Source organism: Leopardus geoffroyi, chromosome C3, assembly GCF_018350155.1.
Source record: "Leopardus geoffroyi isolate Oge1 chromosome C3, O.geoffroyi_Oge1_pat1.0, whole genome shotgun sequence".
Taxonomy (NCBI): domain Eukaryota; kingdom Metazoa; phylum Chordata; class Mammalia; order Carnivora; family Felidae; genus Leopardus; species Leopardus geoffroyi.
The window spans coordinates 61,688,618-61,710,732 of NC_059338.1; the positions used below are offsets into that span (position 1 = coordinate 61,688,618).

The window sequence follows — 22,115 nt, forward strand, 5'->3', positions numbered from 1 at the left end:
CCTGGAAATTGGAGAAGTATGGCTCCCTGTGTTAAAATGTGTTTGCTTGTGTAACATTTGATGGAATCAGCACAAGTAGAGACATTGAGAGAACGTACACTAGGTTCCAGACTGCCCCTCAGCCTGCAGTCTCTGGGGTTCTTCAGTTTGCTGCAATTCCACATAATAGCTCATATCCAGTTATTTTGCTCTGCATTGTCCACCAGGATAAAATGAGACACACTGAGGTGTCCTGCTCAATTCAAAATATGCTAAATCCGTGGCATTCCCCCAAATAGCTAGTCTAAAACCTTATCACAAAAGGAAAATGAGGCTAGCCTGGCATGGCTGCTTCTTGGAGAAACCTTGCTGAGGATCCTCAGCATTTGTTTCCTTCTTCCATAAGGGCTCACAATTCTCTGCATAACAAATAAATTTAGGCTTTTGCCAGGAATCAAAATCAAGTTTGCAGATCTGTGGCTTCTTAAAAATCTATAGGTTTTTAAATTTGAGGCATCATCGTCTCTCTAGTGTTTGGTACCTGCAACCATTTTTCTGACCTCATAAAGTAGTGAGTACTTATTCCTACGTGAGTGAGGCTGTTCAGACAGAATTAGTTGGACTGATTTAAAGCACCTTAGCACTGTCTCTGGTGGCCTATGTCAGGCATCAACCTATAATATTATTTAGTCTTATGATTTATTCTAATGCCATAGAATACATCTATCACACAGGTTTCTAGGGCCCCATAACTCGGTAATGAGGATCAGAACTGGAGCATAGATTACTTCCGAGACTGTAACGTATGGACGGTGTGTAGAAATGGCTGCTGGTTTTATTGGAACATTTTAATTATCTATTTAGTTAGTTAGTTAAAGCACAAGCAGGAGAGGGGCAGAGAGAGAGGGAGACACAGAATCCAAAGCAGGCTCCAGGCTCTGAGCTGTCTTATTGGAACATTTTAAAAGTCAAACAGTAGGGGCGCCTGGGTGGCGCAGTCGGTTGAGCGTCCGACTTCAGCCAGGTCATGATCTCGCGGTCCGTGAGTTCGAGCCCGGCGTCAGGCTCTGGGCTGATGGCTCAGAGCCTGGAGCCTGTTTCCGATTCTGTGTCTCCCTCTCTCTCTGCCCCTCCCCCCCGTTCATGCTCTGTCTCTCTCTGTCCCAAAAATAAATAAACGTTGAAAAAAAAAAAAAAAAAAAACAGTAGAACCAAAAAAAAATAAATAAATAAAAGTCAAACAGTAAATCATATATTGGCATGTAAATTGCCTTAATTTCTTTTTTCATTCAAAATCAAGCCTTTAGGATAATAAGTATATAGCCTTACAGAATTGATCGTATCCTGAAATTTTGGTTTCAGTAATTTCACATAAAATCATAAAAACAATGGACATTAAATCTTAACTAATTTGTGAAATTGTAAACCACAGCTTAAGGGAATTTCCTTTTTCTTCTAAGTCATTCTTGTATCTCCTTTCGGGATGCACTGTTAAAGAAATAAGACTTCATCCTTAAGACAGTGAGATGTGGGCTGTAACATTAAGGCTGAGTCTGCACACGGCAGGCACAAAGATTTACAGACTGTTTTTGTTTCTGTTTAGAGGAGCTGTCAGAAGACGATCTGTTGAGTCAGTATTCCCTTTCATTCACAAAGAAGACCAAGAAAAGTAACTGTGAAGGTCATAAATCATTGAACTCTGAAATGCTCATGCCTGACCTGGTAGATGGAACTACTGTTAAAAAAAACATAAGCACACCACCTACGACAAGAAATAAATTTGCAGCATTTTTACAGAGAAAAAATGAAGAAAGTGGTGCGGTTGTGGTTCCAGGGACAAGAAGCAGGTACAGTTTATCTACAGGATGTTGTGTGTCTGTTGTATTGTCTACTCTGTTGATATTTATTTCAGCTGTCTTAAATAAGCAGTCCATGGAGTAGGTGTGGTCTTGGCTTAATCCCTTGACCATTTGTATCATGTGTAGCTGTAGTCCTGACGTAAATGCACAGCTCTTGTCATGCGGACGCAAAATGAGAACTGTCGACTTATTATATTTTGCATTAGAAAAATTCTCTTGTTTTGGAGGGTCCCCTGCTTCTTTGTTTCTACTTTTTTTAAGAGCTAAAAACAATTTGGTAGGGTATTTTTATTATTATTTTGAGCATTTATTTTTTTATTTTTTTAATTTACATCCAAGTTAATTGGCATCTAGTACAACAACGATTTCAGGGGTAGATTCCTTAATGTCCTTTACCCAGTTGGCCCATCCCCCCCACACACAACCCCTCTCTAATAACCCTCTGTTTGTTCTCCATATTTAAGAGTCTTTTATGTTTTGTCCCCTCCCTGTTTTTATATTATTTTTGCTTCCCTTCCCTTGTGTTCATCTGTTCTGTGTCTTAAAGTCCTCATATGAGTGAAGTCATATGATATTTGTCTTTCTCTAATTTCACTTAGCATAATACCCTCTAGTTCCATCTATGTAGCTGCAAATAGCAAGGTTTCATTCTTTTTGATCGCTGAGTAATACTCCATTATATATTATATATAACACATCTTCTTTATCCATTCATCCATCAATGGACATTTGGGCTCTTTCCATACTTTGGCTATTGTTGATAGTGCTGCTATAAACATGGGGGTGCATGTGTCCCTTCGAAACAGCACACCTGTATCCCATGGATAAATGCCTAGTAATGCAATTGCATCTCCCTGATGATGAATGATGTAGAGCATTTTTTCATGTGTCGGTTGGCCATCTGGATGTCTTTGGCGAAGTGTCTATTCATGTGTTTTGCCCATTTCTTCACTGGATTATTTGTTTTTTGGGTGTTGAGTTTAATAAGTTCTTTATAGATTTTGGATGCAAGGTATTTTTAGAAGTACATTTAAATACAGATGACTATAGAGCTCTAATATTAATTGAAAACCAATACCACACTAAGCATTGGGTTACAAAAATGAGAGACCTAGTATTTGTTGAGAAGCTTATACTCCAGTTGCAAAAATAGATCTGTAAAGGAAATCTATACAGTGTGGTAGGTACAGTGACAGAAGTATGCCTGAGGTGTTCTGGGGGCATTAAATGGATGTCTCATGCGGATTGGGTGGTTGGAAAGGGTCAGAAGGAAGGGGCAGGGGTCAGGTGCCATTACAAAGAATGCAGCCTCTACCTTCCCAGTGGAGGCAGGCAGCTTGGGCAGAGGCATGGAGCTGGGCAACGGCATGGAGCAGGCATGGGGACAGCTTCTTGCTGTTAGTCGCTCTTATTAGCTGCCAAAATGCAAGTCTGGAAGGATGCTGAGGGAGCAGAAATAGGCACAAGGCCAGTTCAGTTTGCAAGCCAGGCTAAGGAACTTCTCATCTTTAGAGGTGACAGGAGATACTTGGAGGGTTTTGATCAGGGTAGGGTATGACTTGATCATACCTGCTTTTGATGGACCACTCCAAGTGTGCCATGAAGGATGGATTCTAGAAGGCCAAAGTGGAACAGAAAGATTGGGTAGGCTGTTCTGTAGGCCCTGTGAGTGATGATGAGATTTTGGGGTCAGGATAATGTAGGGGTCTGGAGTTTATACCCTGGGATTGGACCGCCTCAATTTGAATCCCATCCTGTTCACTCATGAGATGTTTGACTTAGGTAAGCGGACTTCTGGGTGCTTCAGTTCCCTCTTTTTTTTTTTTTTTTTTTAAATGTTTATTTCTGAGAGAGAGAAAGCATGTGCATGAGTGAGTGTGGGGACCAGAGAGAGCGGGGAGAGAAGTCCAAGCAGGCTCTGGGCTGTCAGCCCAACACGGGGCTCAAACTCACAAACCACGATATTATGACCTGAGCTAAAATCAAGTTTGATGCTTGACCGACTGAGCCACCTAGGCGCACCCTCTTTAAAAAATGGGACCAACATCTCTGACAACCTCAGGGCCACTGAGAGGATTAAATTAATACTGTAAATAAAGGTGCCTAAAACAGTACCTGATAGATGATCAGTACACAATGAATAGCTCTTCTGTTGTCTGGGTGGTGAAGTCACAACGAGCAACAGGACGTCTCAGTGTCGAAAGTTATGTGGGCACATGAGGTAGCAACTCTGAGAACCGAGCAGCCCCCGCATTCCCCTAGGAGACTTGGAGAGGCTGTTGTCTTCAAGTGTATACACCAGGCTGAGCCAGGCTGTCTGACCATGACTGTGGGAAGTGGGCAGGAAGGAACCACCCACTGCTCCTCCCTGAACCTCGCATCTCCCATCAGGCCTTCTTAAGGGAACAGCCTCGTCCCAATTAAAGGATCATTTTGATTCTGCCTTTCCTAGTCACTGTCATTAAAGATGGCATTACCAGTGCAGCGATGAAAAAGGAGGCTGCCAAAGATGAAGAAGGCTCTAGATGATACACACTGATTAATAACATTCTAGAAAGTTGGCTTTTCTTGGAGAAATTTTTAGAACTTGTGTTTTGTTTTTCCATGTGGGAGAAAATAAAATTTCCCTTTTCTGTCACTCAGTGCCCACCTCTTCTTCGAGGACGGGCTAATGAGAACAGAGTTCGCATATCTCTGCAGGCCTCACCTAGTCACCAGCAAAGCTTAATCAAATTTCCATTCACAGCTGCACATCGCTGCTTTAATAGTTTAGGTAGATGTGGCACTGATAAATTGTTGAGAGATGTTCGGAAAAATAACAGTTTTTTTCTGTCACTTTCCTGTGAAATAATAATTGTAAGTCTCTACAGTTTTCTGACCTGGGTGGTATAACAACATCTAATAACAACTAAGTGTTAGGAAGTTGGTATTCGTAGCTAATTTTCAAAGTTCTTTAACATACTCTCTTCCTCCTTTCAGCAAAATTATGAGACATTCAGGGTTGGTGTTATTTTCTCCATTTTGGGTTAAGACATTCAGGCTCCAAGAGGTTTAAAAAAAAAAAAAAAAAAAACTTTCCCAGGGTGGCATAGTTAGGACTGACGATGGGAGAGGTCCTGGTCCTCCTCAGCATGGTGGGTGGAAAGGAGCACGTGATCTGATCGGCCTGGATGTGAATTCACACTGTGTCATCACATTAATTGAGTGATCCAGGGCACCTGGGTGGTTCAGTCATAGGAGTGTCTGACTCTTGGTTTTGGCTCAGGTCATGATCTCACAATTTTGTGAGTTCGAGCCCTGCGTCTGGCTCTATGCTGACAGCTCAGCGCCTGCTTGGGATTCTCTCTCACCCTCTCGCTGGCCCTCCCATGCTTGCACTGTCTCTCTCTTAAAATAAATAAATGAATTAAAAAAAAAAATTTAATCGAGTGATCTTTCACACCATTGAATTTCCCTGAGCCTATTTCTTTATAAAATATGGATCAGCTGTTCTGAAGACTAGCAGAGGTATATCAAGCACCTGACACAGTGCCCACTCAGTAATATATCTGCGAGAATTTATCATCACCCCACTCTTTAATGTAATATCACCCCACTACATTAACCTAATGCAACAGGAGGTATTAAATATGCCAAAGTTTGTCTTCATCCTGCCTGCTTTTTTAGAAGTCTGTTTTAACTCTTTTATTATATAGATACTTTATCCTAGCAACATGCCAGTTTATCTTTTGAGATCTAGAAATATAAGTTAAGCAACAACATACACTAATTGGGAAGAGGTAGCCATGATCTGGGAGGAGTTCTGGGTTTTAATTCTGCTCTCATGCTGATTAATTTTATAACCTTGGGCACTGTTACTATAACTTTTCTTACCTATGAAATCACACCTGGAAGAATACTTGGATATCATAGGGGTTATTATTTAAAAATGAATTATGTAATCAGATCTAGGAGCTGTTTTGTGCTTAGTGACTAGCCTAGTAAGACCTTTCCTTCCTGCCCTGTACCCACACCTCAGCTGGGGATTAGATGAAGGATAGAGAGGGTATTTTTACTCTCTGGCATTTAGTACATATTCTGTTTATCATCTTGGATTTGAACTAATTAAAGCAGTAATTTCTCTTTAGGCTTCCTATTTATCTGATCATATACTCTGGGAATTTCCTTTTTAACCTAAAAACTCTCCGAATATATCTTCTCTATAAGGATACTCATCTTTCTTTTCTATTGGAGTGTTTATAAGTGATGTTTTAAAGCTGCCAGACTGAGTAAAACCTCTTATTAATACAGAATTTAATGATTGATGGTGAGGGGCACCTGGGTGGCTCAGTTGGTTAAGCGTCCAACTTCAGCTCACAGTCTGTGAGTTCAAGCCCCCAATCAGGCTCTGTGCTGACAGTTTGGAGCCTGGAGCCTGCTTCAGATTCTATCTTTCCCTCCTCCCTCCCCAACTCGTGCTTGGTCTCTCGGTCTCTGTCAAAAATAAATAAACATTTTAAAAAATTTATTAAAAAAATGATTGATGGTGAAAGTCATAATCTCACATATTTAAAATAGTGTGAAAGTTTATAGGATATTTATTTTAAAAGCCAGTAGAGTATGGACCACTACAAGTTCCCAGATGATTCACTACGATGGACTAAGCCAAGATAAAGAGTAAATGACTAAATTTTTTTATTTTGCATTTACAAAGTAAGAGACAGTAGTTGTAAATTGTCCTTTCTGTTGCATATTTCCATATCTCCTCAAATATTTGACTGTCAGCCGTGTGTTAGCCACTATTGTAGGTACTGTGGAGGACACAATGGCTTGGATGGTAGCTGTCCTCAAGGAGCTTCTGGTCTGTTGGGAGTCTATTCAGTGAAGGTTAGGGGAAAGGATACCTGTATGATGATGAGGTATAGATAAATTATGCCAGTTCCAAATACACGTATGTAGAGAGGACTGCTTTTAGGAAATCCTGTCTACAGCTTCAGGATTTCAAATAAATTTCTAAATGTGTGAATGTTGTTATAATCAAAATTTAAACTTTAAAGAACGGTTTTCTCTGTATTTATGAAATTATGTATTTAGGAGGCTTTTTCTTGAAGAAACAAGACCATTTTTCCATTTTTCATTATCTGAATCTTATCACCTTTGTGAGAAAACTCTAAAACATTTATGCATTCTTTGTATTGTTTTTTTTTTGTTAGGTTTTTTTGCAGTTCTCTGGATTCTGCCAACTGTGTATCAGCGAAAGCAGGCGGTGAGCCCCCAGAAAAAAGTGCTGTCACAGATGAAGAGGCCAGTGTAGCTGAACCAGATCATCAGGATGGCAAGAAGCTGGCTGGTCCAGATGGAGCACATAATTCAGATGATGAGGTTCCATATGAAAGTTCTGTCACAGATGAAGAGGCCAGTGTAGCTGAACCAGATCGTCAGGATGGCAAGAAGCTGGCTGGTCCGGATGGAGCATATAATTCAGATGATGAGGTTCCAGATGAAAGTTCTATTGCAGATGAAGAGACCAGTGTAGATAAATCAGACTGTCAGGATGGCAAGAAGCTGGCTGGTCCAGATGGAGCATGTAATTCAGGTGATCAGGTTCCAGACAATGCAACTATGATTGCTGACGACTCTCTGTGTTTGGAGACCAGCAAATTCACAAGGACCATCTCACCACCCACCCTGGGGACACTCAGAAATTGTTTTAGCTGGTCTGGAAGTCTTGGAGATTTTTCACGAACTTCAAGCCCCTCTCCAGGCGCAGCACTGCAGCAGTTCCGGAGAAGGACCGATCCCCTCACTGCGGCACCGGACCAGAGGGAAGCGTCTGCTGTGTCCCAGTTAAAGAGTGAGGAGTCTGGTGATGGAGCGCCTCCCGTGCGGGCAGCGGCTTGGTGTCCAAAGTCTCAAGGAAGCCCAGAACTGTCACCACACAATTTAAATGTGTCAAAACTGTCTCAGCCTTCTAGTAAGGATTCCGACTCAGAGGTAAGTCACATTATGAAGCCTTTGTTTTCAAATCCATACATAAGAGAAGATCTGGTATTAATCAGATCACTGGGGAAATTTTGCCTACGTTATGGAAATAATTGGCTGTCTTAATTTTTTTTTTAAGTTTACTTTTTTATTTTGAGAGAGAGAATGCACGCAAGTGTGGGAAGGGCAGAGAGAGACAGAGAGAGAGAGTCCCAAGCAGGCCCTGCACTGTCAGCACAGAGCTGGATGTGGGGCTCAATCTCAAAAACCGTGAGATCATGATGTGAGCTGAAATCGTGAGTCCGAGGCTTAACTGACCGAGCCACCCAGGCACCCCTGCTGTCTGAATTTTTTATTCTAGGTCTTACTGTGTAGAAACTTCACATTTTATTCATTGTAAGGACTTCTCTGTATGTTTAATACTTTAAACTCTTGTACATTCAATCTAACTCTATCTCCTGAGTTACTTACATACTGTGGAACAGTTAAGACGTAAGCAGAATGGTAACTTACAATACATTTAATATTTAATTCCTTAATATACTTTTGGATTCAAATAACATTTGAAACCTTATAAGCAAATGGCCTTATTAATTTGACGATGTTCATCTTAAGGTTTTAGTACTTAGAAATATATTTTCATTTACCCTTCTTAGTCCTGCTAAACTTCCCCTTTCTAACAAAACAAAATGGTAATGAATGTGATTTTGTCATTCTGTTTTAAGTTAATAAAAGCATCCTAACCATTTTTTCCCTTGTTTATGAAATATCTTTTAGTCTGACTTAAAGCTTCAAGTATCTACTGCTCATAAGATGCCGTGATGTTGTAAAATGACATGACGACAGAATAGCTTCCTTTACATCTGAGTTACCTCAGATTTACCAATATAACATACTTCGTTTTATCTTCACCACCTGTAATTACCAAGTTATAAGAACAGTTATAGCCGCAGTACTACTTGAGAGAATTTTGATAATCCTCAATTTTGGAGTGTGTCTATCAGGATAGCTTGTATTTATCAAAAGGAAAATATTTTATTCAAGTTTCCAAAGGAAACTTGAGTTGTATTGGACTCAAAGTGAAGAAAAAAGCTAACTTACAATGTGAGAACAAATTGTTTTCATTTAGAGAAAGCTGAAATCAGTTAATATGTTGAATTCATACTGTTCCCTGCGGTATTGAAGTGTGAAGAGTAGGCCAGGCCACCCCTGGGCTGGCTTGGAGATGTGTGCTTTTCTTCTTCCTTTCGTTTGCTTTGCCCTCAGTTCATCCATACTGGTCTGCAACACTCTTTCTGTTTCTTTTAATATCGTCCATTTTAGGGGCGCCTGGGTGGCTCATTTAGTTAAAGCATCTGACTCCGGCACAGGTCGTGATCCCACGGTTTGTGAGTTTGAGCCCCACATCGGGCTCTCTGCTGTCAGTGCAGAGCCCGCTTTGGATCCTCAGTCCCCCTCTCCCTCATCCTCCCCTGCTCATGCTCTCTTTCAAAAATAAACATTTGAAAACAATACTATAGGGGCGCCTGGGTGGCTCAGTCGGTTAAGCGTCCGACTTCGGCTCAGGTGATGATCTCGCGGTCCGTGAGTTCGAGCCCCGCATCCGGCTCTGTGCTGACAGCTCAGAGCCTGGAGCCTATTTCAGATTCTGTGTCTCCCTCTCTCTCTCTGACCCTCCCCTGTTCATGCTGTGTCCCTCTCTGTCTCAAAAATAAGTAAACGTTAAAAAAAAAAAAAACAATACTACAATCCTCCACTTTAACACCATCCTTTTCATTTTGTACTGCATACTGCATTTGCCCTTGGCCCCATTTGGGTGCCAACACAGTAGCTGTCTCTTGAACATCTTTCATAAGAACGTCATCTATTTATGAGACTACTCTTAGGTCTGCTGAGCTCTTTCAAGGCAAGTGCTTTCTCCTTTTTCAACAGACATCTTCCTGTTTCACTTTGTAATCTTTTAGCCATGTGTTGCTGAGAAGCATACCAGTTCACAGGCTGTGGGCTGGTCATGCTGATGAACTTTCCACATTTCTGTCTTCTAGCTAACCATTTTTTGTATTAATCAGTTATAGAGACATGAACCCTCTTCTCCCTTCCTCCCCCACAAAAACAACTACCCACCTAAACTAGAAATCATTCATTAAGTCCTCTCTTGCCACCAGATGGAGTAAACTCCTGTTAGGATAAATGAATTGTTAATTCTCAAAGAATTAGAACACTAACAGTTAACATAAAATTACATAATCTTTCGTTGATTCAGAAAATGTGTCAGAAAGCCACAGTGCCACTGGGCTTCATCTTTAATACTAGTTTTTACCGTGTGGCTCTGAAGAAAATATTTCTGTATTGGGGCCTTCCATTGGTAGTTCACTGTGAAAAGCAACAATCTTAGATTCTGTGTGTATTGAGTTCACTGACCCTATTTGAGGTGAATTAATCTTTTGGCCTTACTCATGACCTTTATTTTAAGAAATGATTTAACATCTGAAACTAATGTAACATGTGTCGACTAAAAAAAAAAAGAAGAAAGAAAAATAAGCAAATGATTTATCCCTGAGTCACCACTACTGTTAACTATGAGCAAGGAATATTAGAGTTTCTGAAAATTACAGTCATGTTAATGGAGTATTTTTCACTTTGGGATTATTTTTTAAGTATATAATACTCTAAAGAATCCCAAAATAAATTGAAAAAAAAAATCCTCTTGAAAAATGCAGAAATGTGAAGTCTTCATTCATTGTCCTTTTTTTATTTGAGTTCCGTGGGAATCCAGATTTTTCTGTGTAAAGAAAAGCTTTATATGATGGGATAGGGCAGAGGTTAGATCTCAGTGGCGTTGGGAAAAGTAACTGCATTTGACGCAATATTACTCTACTTCTTGAAAGCAGATGCCTTTTTTTTTTTTTCTTTAATGTTGACTGTGTCCCACAATTAAAGATTTGGCTGTACTGGTTCAGCTTTTTGTAGCTAGTAGTTTACAAAACCTATTAGCCGAGCTTGGGTAAGCAAGTCAGGAGACTTTTGTCTAATCAGAGTCAGCATTTTGACAGGCTCCTGAAAGGGTTAGAAAAAGTCTTCAAATTCAAATGTATCGTTTCTTTTATACAATTTACTTGAGGTAAAACATTTTGCTAGTTTGTTGAATATTGGTTACTTGTCATAAAAAAAATCCATAGTAAAAATCTTATTTTATTTTTTTATTGGGGAATCTAGGAATCTGACTGCAATAATAAGTCATTTGAGAATGAAGGTAATCTGAAATCCAAGCTACATTTATCTCAGTATTCAAGAAAAGTCACACTTCTAAAAAACAAGGTAAAACAAACATCTAATTTTTTTAAATTTCAGAAGCAGTCTATGTTTATTACCAAAAAATGAGAAATATCAACAGAATTAAAAATGAAAATGCGTATATTTTAATTTACAGGAGAAATGTTTACTTTCAGTCCTTCTAGGGCCATGTTTATGCCTGATTGTAGGTGGTAAAGTTGTTGAAGAAACCCTTATCTTCTGCACTATAAACCTCTTTTTCTCATGTGCTTCTAGAGCGTTACTTATGATGACTGAGTAATAGCCATTGGATGAGTGTAGCCGATCCTCTATGTTTGTCATTTAACTAAACATTTTTTGCAGTAGCAGACAAGACTGCAACCAAGAACTTGTGGATAAATATTTACGTGCCGTTCTTGATTATTTCATAGGGATGAATTCCATGGAGTGGTATTGCTAGTCTAAAGGCACCAGAATTAGAGCGTTGATGTATATTGCCAAAAGACTTTCTAGAAACTGTATATCCGATAAGTCAGGTTATTTTTTTTATCAAGATACATAAATATTTGCATGACTACAAAGGGAAAGCTCATAAGCTAAAGCATATTTTATGTATAAAGTGTTCTACCCATTAATATGAAAAATGCTAATTTCTAACTCAAAAATGTACAAGGGACATATATAGTACAAAAGAAAAAGTATAAATGGTTGGTTAACACATAAAAGCATGTTCAACCTCATTAATAATCAAATAATGCAAATTAAAATAATGAAACATAATTTCTTACCTCTCAGATTTTCAAAAAATATTTTTAGTTGTACTCATTTTTATGAGACTATAGCGAGACAAATAAACATATTAATTGTGTATAAATTGCTCTGCCATTTCAGGAAAGCAATTTGGATGAGTTTAAATAATTCAACCCAATTTAAATAATTCAAGTTCCAATTCTAGAACTTGTCTAAGGAAATCATGAGAGTTTAAGTACATGAACACTTGGGGCACCTGGGTGGCTCGTTGGTGAAGCGACTGACTCTTGATTGCGACTCAGGTCATGATCTCATCGTTTGTGACTTTGAGCCTCAAGTCGGTCTCTGTACTGACAGCATGGAGCCTGATTGGGATATTCATTCATATTCTCTCTCTCTCTCTCTCTCTCTCTCTCTCTCTCTCTCTCTCTCTCTCCCCCTCCCTCCCTCCCTCTCTCCCTCTCTCCCTCCCTCCCTCCTTCTCTCTCCTTCTCTCTCCCTCCCTCTCCCTCCCTCTCCCCCCTCCCCCTCTCTCTCCCTCTCCCTCTCTCTCCCTCTCTCACAGCCTCTCCCCTGCTTGTGCTGTCTCTCTCTCTCAAAACAAATAAATAAACATTAAAAAAAAGTACATGAACACTTAGCCTGCATTAGTTACAATAGTGAAAAATTGAAAATTGCCTATCTAAAAATAAGGGGGTGAATTATTAAATACATTACTGGTTTTAGCTCTCAGGTGTTAGGAATATAAGTGAATTTTTTTCTGTTGTTTTCCCCTGTTTTTCCATAGTGAACATATTATTTTTCTAGTAGCATAAAAAACTTTTAAAAATTTCAGTAAATGGTCTGCATATCGATTTGAAAGAAGATCCCCCATCTCCTACTATACAAATATAAATCCTAGATATATTAAATATATAAATGTGGAATATGTAAATATAAGCTTATTTTGGGGGGCTCCTGGGTGGCTCAGTTGGTTAAACGTCTGACTTGAGCTCAGGTCATGATCTCATGGTTTGTGGGTTTAAGCCCTGTGTCAGGTTCTGTGCTGACAACTCAGAGCCTGGAGCCTGCTTTGGATTCTGTGTCTCCCTCTCTCTGCCCCTCCCCTCCTCGTGTTCTGTCACTCTTTCTCACTCAAAAAAAATAAAACATTAAAAAAAGATTATTTTTAAATCTTTGAGTGCAAAAGCCTTTTTCAAACATCCTGTCCCAGAAAGGTATCCATGTTTGTTTTTGTTTTAAGTTTATTTTGAGAGAGAAAGAGAGAACAAATAGGGGAGGGTCAGGGGGTTGGCAGAGAGGATCCAAAGTAGGCTCTGTGCTGGTAGCAGAGACCCTAATGTGGGGCTCGAACTCACAAACTGAGGTGACCTGAGCTGAAGTTGGACTTGTAACTAACTAAGCCTTCCAGGCACCTCCATTTTATTTTTGAGTAAAGAGAAAAAACATGGAACGTATGTATGACACGGTATGTTTGTTTAAATATTCACAAATACTCAGGCACACTGTGTTATGTTTATATAATCACAGTAGAAAGTCGGAAAGACACCAAAATTATTTACAGCGACAGGACTGGAAATGTAGAAAGTACTTTCGCAAAAGAAGTTATGTCTGCACATTAAGCCATCTTTTTATTATTATTCTTGCTCTCAGAAGTTGTCAGGGGTCTGTCACTCCTGTTTTAGTGAAACTCCCCAGAATTTTCCCCCTTGTTCCCCAATATCCATCTTTAATATCTAAAATAAAACCTTTTTTTTTTTTTTTTTTTTTTAACATTTATTCCTTTTTGAGAGAGAGTGTGAGCGGGGAAGGGGCAAAGCAAGAAGACACAGAATACAAAGCGGGCTCCAGGCTCTGAGCTGTCAACACAGAACCCGACTCGGGACTTGAACTCACAAATCGTGAGATCATGGCCTGAGCCGAAGTCAGACACTTAACCAACTGAGCCACCCAGGCACCCCAAACCTTTTTTTTTCTTAACCTCAAACCTCTCAGAACATTTCTGTTACATAAGTTATATTATTCTCTTTGCCATTTAGTTTCAAAATCTTAGGGTTATCCTTTTTCTTTCTGCCAGCTCGATCCTTCTGCAGGAGATAAAGAAAAACCACCACCCATCTGTACCTATCCAAGTTCTTTTTTTTTTTTTTTTTTTTTTTCTTAAATTTTTTTTTCAACGTTTATTTATTTTTGGGACAGAGAGAGACAGAGCATGAACGGGGGAGGGGCAGAGAGAGAGGGAGACACAGAATCGGAAACAGGCTCCAGGCTCCGAGCCATCAGCCCAGAGCCCGACGCGGGGCTCGAACTCACAGACCGCGAGATCGTGACCTGGCTGAAGTCGGACGCTTAACCGACTGCGCCACCCAGGCGCCCCAGTACCTATCCAAGTTCTAATCTTTCTCTCTTTGTCTTGTTTCTTGCTCTCTCCCTTTTCCCCTCACCAACACCCCAAGACAAGATTTCATCTTTCATGTGTGAACTTTTCCATTCTTCATACCTCCTCTGGTAGTTGCATCATTCTGAAAGCCTTGTTTTATCTTCCTCACTCTTTACTATCCTAAACAACAACAACAGAATGTTGATGGCTCCATGTTTCCCACAGGATAAAAATCAGCCCTTGGATAGAAAAAGCTAAATGTCAGTAGCGATGTGTTTGAACAACTTATTCAAAACAAAATTCACTTCTACATGTAAAAAAGAAAACTATCCAAGATACATTACTAAGTAGAATCGAAATATATTAAGTGAACATGTTTACACATTGCTTATCAGTTATTTTTCTGTTCTACTGTTCTAGTAGAACAGTATCTGGTATCTACAGCTACTAGTTCAAAGTTAACTAAAGGTAGTTGCTTGAACAGAACAGTGTTAAAAGGAGCATTTATTCTTCAGATTCCCGGGCTGTATAAATCTAGTTCTGTGGACAATCTTTCTGCGACCAGGATCAAGCCTCTAGTTCCAGCTCGAGCCAGTGGGCTCAGCAAGAAGCCATCAAACATCCAGAAGAGAAATCATCATAATGCAGAGAACAGGCCAGGATTGCAGATAAAAATCAATGAGCTCTGGAAAAATTTTGGATTTAAAAAGTGAGTTGCCATGTTACTTCTTCTAAGATAGGATAAGTTATTGTTTTTTTGTAACTTCAATTACTTTCTCCCATTTCTTTCTATTTTCATATGAGTCAGTTTTGTTTTCTATTACCCTATAAGAATTATTTTTCTCTATTCTCTTTAGCTCTTTTTAAGTATATTTAATTTTAGTGTCTATGCCTTCTTGTGAAAAGATGCCAGACTGAAAATCCTGAGTTCCTGGTCTGGCTTTGGGGTCTTTTGTTTAAGCAGATTACTTTTTCTGGCCTAAGTGTCTCAGCTTTCTTCTGTTGTCACTCAGGATTGTGATGAGAGTAGGGTTGTTCTAGACACGGGGGTGGGAAAATAATGCTGCATCACACTTCTTGATTTAAAGCAATTTGTTTCCCTAGATCATCACATCTAAAGTGGGGAGAATCATCCAGTGTCTATGATGAATGTGCCAGATTTCTAATGTAGAGGGCAGACACTATTTTAATAGAATTGATCTTCTGTATATGTATGTTTTTTGAGCCGTAGTACTTCCTTCTGTTAGACTACAAAATTAGCCTTGGAGTAGCTGTGATTTATAATTAACTTATTCTCTTGTTCTTCTCAATAAAGCAAATGTGCTAAGAGTAGAGGGAGGGAAACTTACATTGGTGGTGGGATTAAATCTTATCTAATAGAAATGTTGTCACAATCAGATGCAGATGAAATGGATGGTATGAGGGGACACACTTTAAATAAGCAAGTGCCAGACAACTATTTTTTTATTTTGCATTGTGTAAAGCCTAGGATTATACCATATCGCAGCAGTTCTCAAACATTTGCTTCCAGGCACCCTTTACACCCTTAAAAATTACTAAGGGCCCCATAATACTTTGGTTTACATGATTATACTTGTCAGCACTTAACTATCTTAGAAATTAAAATGGACATTTTAAAATATTTATCTTTAATAGTGACAAGCCCATATTAAAATCAATAGTATATTATTACATAAAATAAGTATGGTTTTTTTGCAAATCTTTACTTTGGTTTAACAGGACTGAACTGGATTCTTATCTCTGCTTCTGTGTTCGATCTGTTATGGTAGATTGTTTTGGTTGAAGTATAGGAATAAAATCTGGCTCCACACATATTTTTGGCTGGGAAACATATAATTTAATAGACTTTTTGTTTAGTTGTAAATTTTCTACTTTGACATTATACCAAAATTCAACAAGTGATGGTTTCTTTTTTTTTTTTTTTTTTTTTAATTTTTTTTTTTCAACGTTTATTTATTTTTGGGACAGAGAGAGACAGAGCATGAATGGGGGAGGGGCAGAGAGAGAGGGAGACACAGAATCGGAAACAGGCTCCAGGCTCTGAGCCATCAGCCCAGAGCCTGACGCGGGACTCGAACTCCCGGACCGCGAGATCGTGACCTGGCTGAAGCCGGACGCTTAACCGACTGCGCCACCTAGGCACCCCAACAAGTGATGGTTTCTTAAAGGTTGCAGTGTAGAGTCTGAAACTTGTCAGCCAACTTTGCATATTGTTACATTACCATCCATTGGTCCAGATTGCACCTTGAGTGCCTCTTTTTTTCATGCATGAAGTGGTCATTTAGGAAATGTTGTCTTACTGAGTTATCTTCCAAATGTTGACACATTTCATTTTACAATATAAAGAAATCGCAATCTTATCAGCAAAGTCTTTAAGTATTAGGAAGTTTTCCAAAATCTTAACTTTCTCTTGAAAGCTTGAATTTTATCCTCGGCAACAAATACTGTTAGTCGATTACCTAAATTTGAATAATCCTAATAGTGTCACACGTGCTTTTTTTCCTGGAGATAACCATCATCATCCTTCAGTACCAACAAAAGTGCCTCCTTGGTTTCCCATTTTCTCACACTAAGAGGTTGAAGGTTGAGATTTAATAAAATTAATGATTTTTACTGCTTTTTTAAGAACATTCTTAAGACTGGCTTTTTTTAACTACAAGTGCATGGAGCTGGAGAATACAAATACTGCTTGTATTTCTCGTGTAGTTTGGGGCCGCTGTCTTGACTCATGCTAAGTTGCCAGTAGCTTCTACGTCAGTTCAGCTTTTGGATGAGCACATGTCACCACGGTGGAAAAGGCAGATAAAGTGTAAATATTATTATGAAATAGTTTTGATCTTGTAAACCCCCGAAACGGTCTTGAGAATTTTTAGGAGACCGTGGGCCGTATTTCGAGAACTGCTACTAAAGAGAAATTGAGGGTGCAGAAGTATTCCTAAGTGTGTTCCTAATAGGATGTTTATAGACCTAGAGATTTTCAGCCCAAAAAAAAAAAAAGGTTGTGAGGAGGCAGGAGTAAAAGATAGGGCTTAAACCTTATTCATGCTTCACTTAGGTTGGTTCTTAGCCAGACTGGAGAAGGGTGCTAAGGAGAAAGGAACTAAAGGTTCTTTATTGGAATCATTCTTTCTTAGCTAGTACATATTTAGTAGTGGCCTTGCACCTGCTTTAAAAGGTGATTTAGGAAGCAGGAAGGGGGAACTGAGAAGCAAAACTCACATTTTGTTGGGATACTCAGAAGAGAGACAAATTAGAAGGTCTTGTCTTCATATATCTCTCTTTTGTCTAGGTAGACTATTCTCTAATAACTAGTACCCCAAAAACACCAAATTCATTTTCTTGTATTTTGCAGAGATTTTGAAAAGCTTCCTTCTTGTAAGAAGCCAGATCCCCTGTCGCCAGTCAAAGACAACATCCAACTAACTCCAGAAGCAGAAGAGGATATATTTAACAAATCTGAATGCATGCGTGTTCAGAGAGCAATATTCCAATAAATGCAGGCAGCTGGGAGGCTATTGCCTGCAAGACAATCTCTATCAATTTGAAGTGCTGTTTGGGAAAGGGGCAGTTACCAGACTGAAAGATTTATGCATAGCTGTAATGCCATTTTTTAAGTAGAGTACATTTTGTATATTAACTGTAACTATTTCTTTTGTTCAGCTTTTTATATTTTGTAAGAAGCTAAAATAGAGAAATAATTTTATCTTTGACAGTTTTTGGAAGTTTTGATGTTTTGGGGCAAGGCCCCTGGAATTTAGAAAAATCTACTCTGAAGGTTTCTGTGTCATGTTGTCAAGTGTAAGGATAGTAAATGAAAAGCCACAATTCTGTAATCATTTTATCCTGGAGGGAATCACTGTATTTCCTCTCAGGGTTGAATTGGAAATAAAGTTTCTGGAATGGGAGAGGTAGCTGGAAAGGTTAAAGTGTGAGCTGAAAATCCCTTAACTAGAGTCTTAGGTGTGGTATAAGACACTAAAGCATTAGGGTCTGTGAAGAGTACACTCGACAGGGGTGGTCAGGTGTCGCAGACTATGAGTCTGGAGTTCTCTTGTCCAGAAAGAGAGTGGACGCAGAATTGAATACGAGAGGCTAATGTCCAGGAGGAGACAAGAGCCCGGAACAGGGGTTTCGTCTCCATATCTATTGAGCTCATAAGGTATTACCCATGTGGTGAACATGAGGAAAACAAGACCTTATACGTGTGAACCTGGAGAAAACAATCAGACCGTAATCATTAACTTGTATGTGTAAGAATCAAAAGGTCTAGGGGGCAAGCGGAGTTTGTGATCAAGGTATATTGGCTCCAGATGGAAAGCAATTTCCTGCAGGTGATATAACAAGTTACTTATGATCCCGTTACAATATGTCACTAGCTAACCTTGGGTGCTTTCGCCCAGTGGTGGCGGCTTTCCACCCTAAGCTGTTTTTCTAACCCATTTATGTAAGTAGAACCTATTTCCCCACAGTCAGGTACCTAGAAAAAACCAGCCATGCAGGTGAATATCTGAAGGAAGGAAAAATCTGGCAGGGGGCAGAGGGTTTACCTGAGATACAGAGGATAAAGGAAAGAGATCCAAATTATTTTAATTTTTAAATAAGATGTGATAGAGGACTCTTGGATAAAGAGTCAGAATGGAAAAAAAAAAAGTTGTAAGAAACACCATAAAAATTTTTTAAAACCAACAATTGGAAAAAAAAAATTTGAACTCTATGAATGTTTCCTGTTATAGAACAAATTAAGAATGTGAGTCAAACGTTGTCTACAAATGTTTATCTCCTTGCCCATTTAAAATGCCACTTAAATGACAGAAAAGGAATAAAACAGTTTAAATCCATAAAGGTTAACCGAGGAAGAGACATCAGGCAAGGAAATAGATGGATAAGTGGTGAGTGATTTAGCAAAGAAATGATCAATTCTGCAGTGGTAGAAGCCAACAGGAGGCAGACTTCAGATGGGCTCAGCAATTGGCAACACCGCTTCCTTCAAAACCAGGGGCTGGAGGTAAATCTGAAAATGGAGCTGGCTGAAAACATTCAAAATTGGTATAGGAGGGTGGGGAGATGGCAGCCATGCCATGGATTATCAGCCTCCCAATCCCCACATAACCAAGTGGATATCAAAATGAAACACTTATGAACAGCATTACGACACAGGTGATGGAGTTTCCTTAAATCCCAAGATATAAGTGGGTGAAGACAAGCTCCCAACAGCAAGACCACAGGATGGAGAATCAGGAAGGCAACAGGGAGTCCACTGGAGCTGAGAACAGAATTTCAGAATAACCATTAAAACATAGTAGGTCACGTTGGACCCAGGAAAGCCTTTCCCACTCCCGTGGTAAGTGCTCGGGGCCTGCATGACCTCTGAAGGAACTAATGCTGACTGGTCCACGTGAACTGTTGCAACTTAGCTGCCGACTTGGCCAAGGCTCCTTCTGGGACAGGGTCCCCCACGGAAGAAAACTGGTGAGAGGAAGCCCAAAATCGAGCAGGATAAACAGAAGCAAAGGAGAGAGAGATGGTTGAAATAGTGGGAGGAGCAATGGGTGACCAAGAAATCTCCACAGAATACCTGTTTTTGAACACTTAGAAACATTTGATGTTCAAGAAGCTCCCATGAACTGTGCTTCCTTTTCAAAGAAAACTAATTTTACTTGAAACCACGAGAAAGCTTTTGGATCAATCTCATATGATAATTTAAAAAGAGCAGAATAACATCTTTATAGATATTGAAAATCTACCCAAAAAAGTCCACAGAGCAGATGAAAAACAGTCCGTTTGAAAAATGTAAAAATTAAAAAGGAATATAGATATGAAGGAAATTTAGAATGGGAAAAATTTAAGGTAAACCCAGAAAAGCATTAGAAATGGACATTTCAGAAGTGAAAACTAAGCCAGAAGTAATACAAGATAACAGATACTACAGATAATACCTTACAAGATGGGAAGTAAAAATCTGGACAAAACGGAAAGAAAAAAAAAGATTAGGAAGCAACAAATATTGAAGATAGGGACAGAAGGTGCAATATACAGGTAATAGTCTCTAAAGGAAAAAAATTGTAATTTCAGAAAACTCTCCTAATAAAAAAAAAAAATTGAAACTTTTTAAAGGGCACTCTCATACCCAAGATTATTGATCCAAAACATGCAACACCAAGACCTAAGTAACAAAGTTACTTAAAAAGAAATCCTTGGGGTAAGCAAAAACAGATTTTTCCACAATTACTTTTTACTTGAAGAAAATGAACATTTTGGGGGCACCTGGGTGGCTCAGTCAGTTAAGCATCCGACTTCAGCTCAGGTCACGATCTCGCGGTCTGTGAGTTTGAGCCCCGCATCTGGCTCTCTGGGCTGATGGCTCAGAGCCTGGAGCCTGCTTCGGATTCTGTGTCTCCCTCTCTCTCTGCCCCTCCCCCGTTCATGCTGTCTCTCTCTCTCTCAAAAATAAACGTTAAAAAAAAATTAAAAAAAAAAAATGAACATTTTGAACATACTCCAGGCAAGAATTTGGGAATAGTGTTCCCTTAAGTTATTCCTAAAGAACCTATCAGAAAATGAGCTCCTTTACAAAACCAAAATAACTAGAGAAATAGCATCATAAAGACTAGTGGTGGGCATTTAATATAGCAGCCTGTGTATATAGAAATTGGAGTTAAGGGGCCCCTAATTGTCTCAGGTGGTTAAGCATCTGACTTCAGCTTTGGTCATGATCTCCCAGTTAGCGGGTTGGAGCACCACATCCGGCTCTGTGCTGACAGCTCAGCCTGGAGGCTGCTTCAGATTCTGTGTCTCCCTCTCTTTCTTGCTACCTCCCCTCCCCGTCCTCCCCACCGCCACTCATGCTCTCTCAAAACTAAAACATTAAAAAAAAAATTGTATTTTAATTGGAGTTACAAACAAGACAGTGTGATGTGCAACGGCTTCATGTCCAGATGATAGTAAAACTAAAAAAGAGGAAAGCAGATGCAGAAACATTTGGCTTAGCTCATGGTATCTGATAGTGTTGTTAGTTTAGACTGTTGGGTGTATAATGTGGACATTTATGGGATATTTTTAAAAAATTTTTTCAATGTTTGTTTATTTTTGAGAGAGAGAGTGTGAGTAGGGAAGGGGCAGAGAGAGAGGGAGACACAGACTTCAAAGTAGGCTCCAGGCTCTGAGCCGTCAGCACAGCCTGATGTGGGGCTCAAACCCGTGAACCATACGATCATGACCTGGGCTGGTCAGGCACCCAACTGACTGAGCCACCCAAGCGCCCCTTTAATCCCTGTAGTTATAAATTTGAGTTGGAAGTAGTGATAGAAACTTAAATATGTGTGTATGTATACCCTCGTTATATGCATATATGCTGCATGTATACATGCTGAAGAGACCTAGGAAAAATTAACTAATCCAGTGCTAATAAGCATTGCTCAGCTTATAGGCTTTTTTTTTTTTTTTTTAGACAAGTCTTTATTTTTTTTTAATGTTTAAGTTTAACAAGTCTCTAAAAAAATTTTTAATGTTTATTTTAAACAAATTTTTTTCTTTTTTTTTTTAATTTTTTTAAGGTTTATTCATTTCTCAGAGACAGAGAGACAGAGGGTGAGTGGGGGAGGGGCAGAGAGAGAGGGAGACAGAATCTGAAACAGGCTTCAGGCTCTGAGCTGTCAGCACAGATCCCGATGTGGGGCTTGAATTCATGGAGTACAAGACCATGACCTGAGCTGAAGTCAGACACCCAACTGACTGAGCCACCCAGGTGCCCCTATTTATTTATTTGTTTGTTTGTTTGTTTGTTTATTTATTTATGTCTATTTGGGGAGAGAGAGAGTGTGAGTGGGCAGGGACAAAGAGAAAGAGGGAGAGAGAATCCCAAGCAAGCTCCTTGCTGTCAGCACAGAGCCTGA

The 22,115-nt window shown here is 39.4% G+C and overlaps 1 protein-coding gene across 4 annotated transcripts in view; it reads left to right on the forward strand.

Annotated features, from left to right (window-relative positions):
* The window catches only part of EXO1 (exonuclease 1), a 41,251-nt gene extending 23,109 nt beyond the window's left edge, over positions 1–18,142 (forward strand). For 2 of the 4 annotated variants that reach the window (XM_045453110.1, XM_045453113.1), the window contains 5 exons: positions 1,583–1,826; positions 7,031–7,811; positions 11,016–11,117; positions 14,718–14,911; positions 17,576–18,142. In XM_045453110.1, coding sequence (XP_045309066.1) covers positions 1,583–1,826; positions 7,031–7,811; positions 11,016–11,117; positions 14,718–14,911; positions 17,576–17,717 — 1,463 coding nt within the window. In that variant the 3' untranslated portion in view covers positions 17,718–18,142. The remainder of the gene's footprint in view (positions 1–1,582; positions 1,827–7,030; positions 7,812–11,015; positions 11,118–14,717; positions 14,912–17,575) is intronic. The other 2 variants (XM_045453111.1, XM_045453112.1) reach the window with 2 other exon arrangements.
* Positions 18,143–22,115: the final 3,973 nt, after the last annotated feature.